Source organism: Eschrichtius robustus, chromosome 20, assembly GCF_028021215.1.
Source record: "Eschrichtius robustus isolate mEscRob2 chromosome 20, mEscRob2.pri, whole genome shotgun sequence".
Taxonomy (NCBI): domain Eukaryota; kingdom Metazoa; phylum Chordata; class Mammalia; order Artiodactyla; family Eschrichtiidae; genus Eschrichtius; species Eschrichtius robustus.
Window position 1 is genome coordinate 45,272,588 of NC_090843.1, and position 7,396 is coordinate 45,279,983.

The 7,396-nt window shown below is 42.3% G+C and overlaps 1 protein-coding gene across 3 annotated transcripts in view; it reads left to right on the forward strand.

Annotated features, from left to right (window-relative positions):
- The window catches only part of TADA2A (transcriptional adaptor 2A), a 46,065-nt gene extending 40,710 nt beyond the window's left edge, over positions 1 to 5,355 (forward strand). For all 3 annotated transcript variants that reach the window (XM_068530943.1, XM_068530945.1, XM_068530944.1), the window contains exons 14-16: positions 96 to 139; positions 2,273 to 2,346; positions 3,872 to 5,355. In XM_068530943.1, the coding sequence (XP_068387044.1) occupies positions 96 to 139; positions 2,273 to 2,346; positions 3,872 to 4,057 (304 nt within the window). In that variant the 3' untranslated portion in view covers positions 4,058 to 5,355. The remainder of the gene's footprint in view (positions 1 to 95; positions 140 to 2,272; positions 2,347 to 3,871) is intronic.
- The last annotated feature ends 2,041 nt before the right edge of the window (positions 5,356 to 7,396 follow it).

Sequence of the window (7,396 nt, forward strand, 5' to 3'; positions counted from 1 at the left end):
AACTGACCTGATAAGTGTCACCCAGTCTCACATGGGCTTTTGGAAATGGCTTTCTTTGATGTGATATAAGTTTAAATTCCTCTTCTTCTTTGTAGTGATTCTGGCCTGAGTCCTTCCGTACCAATGGCTTCGAATTCAGGTAATTATTTTTTGGGCTGGAGCAGGTCTTGATTGTGAAGTTTTCATTCTAGGAATTATGGTAACCCAGCAATCCCTTCAGCCTGTGTGGGAGCTGGGTGCTTAGGCAGAGGAATGGTAATTAAGTGTTATCCCAATTTATGAACATAAGCAAGTTTTTAGAATATTCATGGCCAAACAGGACTTTCCTCAGGTTTGGAGTACAAAGACAGGGGAAGAAAGAACTCCAGACAGGTGTTTTCTCTATTTTACCAACGTTCATGGGCAGTTAGTTTACTATGACGCTGTCTACCACAAACTTTGAGATTTGTCTCAGGGGATAATTAGAGGCTTTGTATCCTATATGAGCAAAGAAGCATGTTACTTGCCAGAAAAGCAAGGCTTTCTTTATAAGTTGGAGACTTAAGGTATTTCTATTTCTTATCTCTTTGGGTATTTCGTCTTTTGAGGTTAGTTTACAGAGCAAGATTAAGCCATATGCTATCTGGTAATCCTTGGTTCTTGGTAATCAGTGAATGGTAGCTTGGAGTGGTATTAGTTGTGGAACTCTGGTCCAAGATCATGGTGTTTCTTTGCCTGTTTTCTTGGTTATCATTCACCCCTGCTCCATATGGTAGATTAGCCACTTCCCCTGGTCAGAACATACAGACTGCTCCACTGATTACAGATTGGACTTGGCAAAAAGATGACCCACTTGCAGTTTTACCATTTTTTGGAAGCTTGGAACAACAGACCTTGTGATCCCATTCACAATCTCTCAGATTCAGGATCTAGACAGGGCTCAGAAAAGGCGACTTTATGGATGATAATTTTTTTTTTCATTTATTCCTTTGTTTCAAGTAATAATTTCTTAATATTTAAAGGAGAAAAGAGTGTCTTTCAGGGAATAGCCAAGACAGTTAAATCCAAGTTTTTAAGTTTCTTACATCCAACCCCTCCCCAATCTAAATACAGAAATACAAATAACTTAATATTGGCTAATTAAAAGGAATGAATGGACGTGACCGAGCTCCTTTGGTATTTGTGTTTTCTGAACCATTCGCACTTGCTCTTAGCTGCGTCCTAGGCGGGCATTTGCCTTCCTCACCCCCTGTGTTTAGGTTGAGGCGACCCCTTACTCCTCTTCATGCTCTGAGTTGCTCCTAAGGTAGTGCAGAGTTGGAAGCCTGGATCCCTGATCGTAACCCAGCCTCTGGGAACTTTGGTGAGGTACCGAATGATTGTAGTCTCCCTTTTTGAGCATTTAGGGTACGGCTAGGCCTGTCAGTTATGGAGGAGTCCTCATCCGCTTTGTTGATATTACAGAGAAGTCTGTTTTGTAGTACAGCAGGCTGCAACAGTCCATCCCCTTTCTCTCCACCACCTAAACAGCAACCCCCATGAAATGTAACGTATTATTCTGCATTTTCTTTTGTTTGACTCAGTCCATTCATTCAAGTATACATTCAAAACAAAACCAAAAGGTTTTGCACATCAGGCTTCCTATCCTGGGCAGTGACCTCATGCTTGGGTTCCTTTCTCAGGTGTGTGAGTTCACCTCAGCCTCTGCTTTGCCATATAGTGGCTCATTCCTCTGTGCAGATCTTTCAGGTAAACAGGGCTACTTTGGAAGGAACAGATACTCCCTCATGTAATAAATAAGGGCCTTTTGCTGACCTAACACTCTGCCTTTGATCTCGAGGCGAACGGTACGTGGTTAATCACCATATTTGCCTTGCACTGCTGGCAGAGTGGCAAGGGTTAGGAAATGTCTCTCCCGCAGAGTTGTTATTTCCATTCATCAGCTGTCAAGGCAGGCAGCGTATGACCTTTCTTAACTGGACGACATCTGGGCTGTAGATTTTAGAATCTCCCGCTGGTTTAGGAAGAATAGCCATATTTAACACTGAGGTATGTGTGATTATGTGTGTATTTTATCAGAGCAGAGGGCACATGGCTTACCGTTTTTATTTTCAAGTGAACATTGGGGTCCCTGTGTTGCCAGATAAACTGAGGCCTGAGGTGTATATATACAGCTATGTATAGTAATCTTGTACCTAACTGGCCTGACTGTGGTGAACTTCGTTATACACTTTACACCTGAGGGATTGTCACTCTTTACGAAATACATGCCTTTTTCTGTCTGTATCTGTAGGTAGACGAAGTGCACCGCCCTTGAACCTCACTGGCCTCCCTGGCACAGAGAAGTTGAATGAAAAAGAAAAGGAGGTAACAAAAAGAAGGGGAGCTGGTTAGAAGAAAGAGAGTAGGGGCTGGGTATTCATTGAGTTGTCATTAAAAACATGTTAGAGGATCAAACCCGTTTTGCTCTGTTCATGTCACACACGTGCATGTACAGCTCTGGTCCATCCCAGAGGTCTGGGTGCTGAAGAGCTGACCTCAGCAGGTCTCAAGGGCTCCTTTCCTGATCACCCAGCCACCATTCACCTCCTGAGAGAAGAACATATGAGATGTAAATCTAAATAATAGCAACTATCATTTATTGAGCATTTACCATGTACTAGATACTGTACTGTGCTTTATGTCAATGAATTTAATTTTTTTCAAACTTAAAATAACTGGTATATGAAAATGACTATTTCCTATTAGAGTGGGCATTTTCAGAAGTTCTACTGTTATTCCAACAATATGACCATCACTTAAAAGATTTTTGAATTGTCTCCATAGTATGTGTATAAGCATAAAAGAGGAATTCATCATCATATATAGTCACACATTAATTTTGATTAAAAAAGCCATGACCTACTTTTCTTTTACATTATAATCACCGGATGTGTCTTCTTCATACTACTTTTGGCCGTTTCTAAACTTTAAATCCAGCCTCAAAAGGGTCATCATCAAGCGTTGTCAAAAGAATGTGCCGCAGCTCTCAAGTCCATTCCAAGGGAGGATCCTCTTTTGTTCCTCGTGTGCTCCTTTTACGGTTCCCAAGATCAGTGTCTTCATCTGCCACTCCGTATCAGTAATTCAGGTCAGACAGTAAGGAAAAGTCATGGAGTAGGCGCTAGTATTAGTCTTTTATTTTACCCAGTAGGAACAGTAGAGATTAGTTTGGGAGTAGAAGGGGGTGTATGTTATATCCAAGTATTGCTGAAGAAGTATTGCCATTCTGAATCAAAGGTGGAATGGCCTGGAGTTTCAAGCAGTTTTTATCCTTACCCACAAAGTGGTAACCTCAGGCTGTTCATTTCTGGATAATGGCAGGTGAACTGGAATCGAGCCAGCTTTCTAGATTTTTAGCAGTTAAAGTGACCTCTTAGCAAGGTCTCTATATCTCTTCTCCCACCAAAATAGGAAATGTAATCACAAAGTCAGGGACTAAAGATTTACGCCGTTACTAAAAATAATGCGATTGATACTTGGGAACCCAAGTATCAGCAGCCCCACCCGCACGGTGCCCTGTGGCTCTTCCCTGACTGGCTGAGCTGGAAGGTGCCGGGCCTCTACCCCACACCACTCCTCAGGACACAGACCTGTATCCCTGACAGATCCAGGTGAGCCAGCCGACAGGTGCTGGAGCTCTCCCAGCATCACACTCTGCCTTTTTCTGTCTGTCTTTAGAGAGTATTCTCTCCAAAGAAAAGACAAACTGGAATGTGATCTAGCCACCAGCAGCTCCTATAAATAGTTGGAGGTTGATGTCACTCTTTACATTTTATTTTGGCTATACCTGCTGGATTAAATTATGAGAATGACAGATGTTAATGTTTATTAAATTTGCCATGTCTTGCAGCTCTGTCAGATGGTGAGGTTGGTCCCAGGAGCCTATTTAGAATACAAATCTGCTCTATTGAACGAATGTAACAAGCAAGGAGGCTTGAGACTGGCACAGGCAAGAGCACTCATCAAGATAGACGTGAACAAAACCCGGAAAATCTATGATTTCCTCATCCGAGAAGGATACATCACTAAAGCCTGAGGCTCTCCGGGCCTGGGGGCCCAAAGGACAGTACGGGCATTCTGGAGTTTTGTTTTTGAGCTAAATTCTCCTTGTAAGAAGAGGGGAAGAACAAAGGAAACCTTAAGTTGTATTAATGTCTACTTTCTTCTCCACCCTGCTTTAAAATACTCCTGTTGTTGGTATCGTGCTGCAGAGTTATGTGCTAGATAAGCTATTATTAATTGTGTGTGGGCATTCATTCCTAACACCTCTTGTAACTAAAACAAGAACCATAGTACCTCACATCACAGTGTTGGTAGAAATAGAACTGAACCAGTCTTTAGTCCCAGGAGTCCAGCGCAGATCCTTGTACTTGCTTGGGAGGTTGGTTTTCTGATTATCTGTTTTGCCTTCAAACATTACAGACAGATTTAAAATAAAGAGGTTAGAGAGAGAGAAAGCTTTCTCTTTCTGTCTGAGGATTCTTTTAAGCTGACAACTTATGTTTATGAGCAAAGAGGAGGAAAATCTCCCCATGATGGTCTTGTCCCAAACTGCATCTTCAACTTTAATATCTGGCTTTGTAAGCTGCAGTCTGGCTGTCTAATCTGCAGTAGACTTTTGAGGAGGTGGCACTGGATATAAAATGTCTCTGTTATTTTTAGAATTAATGGATTAAAATGTTTTGCTACTTAATTTGTGGGTGTGTCAAATATTCTGGTCACTAAAGCACACTTAGGGGGTTGGATGCATGCCTCATCACGCTGCACTGTCTCTGCTAACTTGTGTGTCCTGGGCTCACCCTGTTCTCACCCTTGGCTTCCCTGGATACCAGACCCCTGAGGATGGAGGTGATGCAATTAACCTCAGTGTTGCTTAGATTAAGACCTGAACCCTAATTTCTCAATGGTGAAAGGCTAGCCTACAATAAGAGCTACTTGTAAAACAAAAGGAAAGCCTTTTCATATATGGAACTCACTAGATATGAGGGTGAGTGACCCCACCACATCTGAAACTTCGTCCTCAAATCTTTCTGCACAATAAGAAGCCAAACTCAGAGTCAGGGTTTTCCCTTTTCTGTTGGAAGCAAAGTTGTAATAGAAATACTTCAGAACCTGCACAAATTACCTCCAGTAGCTGACTGATTCTTTAATTCTTTCAACATTCAAAATATCTAATTCAAATATTATATGCTTTGTGGAAGTATCTGCTCAAACTTCTTGACTGCTGTAAATATGCATGCAGTTTGCTAATAGACTTCATCTAGGGGGTAACACATGAAAAGGAAACTCTTAGGATCTGAGGGAAATAGAATAAAGGACTTCAGTGTTTCAAAAGGGCGGCTTGTGGTTTTCTCGATGTAGTCCTGTCTCTTAGAAAACGTATTCTACCACCAGCATCACCCTGAGTTGCTTATAAAGGGGTTGCCTCTTATCCTTGGAAGGTAAGTCCTGTTCTAAAAGTGCATTAGACATCTATGTCAGGTGATGTCTGCTGTAGTCTGAAGAGTCCTTGATCTTGATTAAGGAAGGCTTCCTGGGACAGGTGTGCTTTTGAGGCAATGATAAGACGGAGATGAGAGAGAGAAAATGGCAGATGGAAGTGGGAGACTGCTGCAGACGTAGTAGGTGGAGGGTGATGAGTGAGGAAAACAGTGCCAAGAGATTTAGCTGGCTAGGACACAAGGAGCAGCTGCGGTACTCAGGGCTGGGAGGATGGCAGGACAGTCTGATAGAAACCCTGGAACCAGTTGAAGTCTGAAAAACTGGCGAATCAGTAGATTGGATGAAGAAAGTGGCATTGCTGAAAAGAGTGACAGGAAAATAAGGCTGTAATTTCAAATGACTGGATTTTAGAAAGTAGGATTATTATGGTTTTGGTTAAGCCCAACTTCGCAAAATTTAAGACCTAGAATCCTAGTGGGTTTCTCAAAGATCAAGCCATAATTTTGGGTAAGGAGTACTCTTGAAAGGAATCATTAGAAAAGCACTTGCTGACGTTTGATGTCGATCACTAGCTTAGTACATTATTTCCTTCCATCTTCTTGTCACCAGAGGAAGGCCCTTCTTGTTACTAAAAATCCAGAGCTAGCAAGGACTTGCCAAAGAATATTCCATCCTTCCCCTTTTCTGCTAGATGGGATTAGCCATAAACCAACTACACGAATTTAGGTCCTTGGTGCAGATCATCTCAGAAGAAAGAGAGTTTACTCTGAAACTCAGCAACAATGAACAATGAATAAAGACCTTCAACTGTTAGGAACTTTATTACAATTTAACATTAAAGATTTCTGCTGGAATTTTATGCATATCGTTCTCCTCTGTCCTGGTGGGAAATAGAGGACAAATTTCTTTCCGTGTAATGACCCTTTCTTGGGCTTCCCTGGTGGCGCAGTGGTTAAGAATCTGCCTACCGATGCAGGGGACACAGGTTTGAGCCGTGGTCCAGGAAGATCCCACGTGCTGCGGAGCAGCTAAGCCTGTGCGCCACAACTACTGAGGCTGAGCCCTAGACCCATGAGCCACAACTACTGAAGCCCGCACGCCTAGAGCCCGTGCTCTGCAACAAGAGAAGCCACTGCAGTGAGAAGCCAGCGCACCACAACAAAGTAGCCCCTGCTCACCACAGCTAGAGAAAAGCCCATGCGCAGCAATGAAGACCCAATGCAGCCAAAAATAAATAAATAAATAAATTTATAATGATCCTTTCTTGTGCTCAGAGACCTCAACTGTCTCTATTGAGACCAACTATTTATGATTTATCTCTTCTTGGGTTCCAGTTTTCATCCTTTTATTGTTTACAACTCCCCCCACCCCAACCTCCCTTTTTAAATCTGAGCTTAGTTAATTAACCAGTCGCTGCTGAGTGATAACAAGTTTCCCAGTTTTGAGTATTGAGATCCTCAGCTTGTAGTTAGCAGGAAAGGGGAGAAGACCAATGACATTCATCAATAACAAAGTTCTAGTTGGGAAGTCATTCCAGCTTTAGGAAATATGTAGGTATGTGATAAGAACTAAAATTTACAGTGTGATGAGTCAGAGGCCCAAACTACAAAGAGAAGCTTGGAAAAACTAACTCATTCATATTTACTCCAAAACACTTCGACGGGTCTCCAGCCAGGAGAGCAGTACTGTGTTCTAAACAGCATTCTGGAATGTCGCCCATTCATTTTTTTTTTTTTAACATCTTTATTGGAGTATAATTGCTTTACAATGGTGTGTTAGTTTCTGCTTTATAACAAAGAGAATCAGCTATACATATACATATATCCCCATATCCTCTCCCTCGTGTGTGTCCCTCCCACCCTCCCTATCCCACCCCTCTAGGTGGTCACAAAGCACGGAGTTGATCTCCCTGTGCTATGCGGCTGCTTCCCAC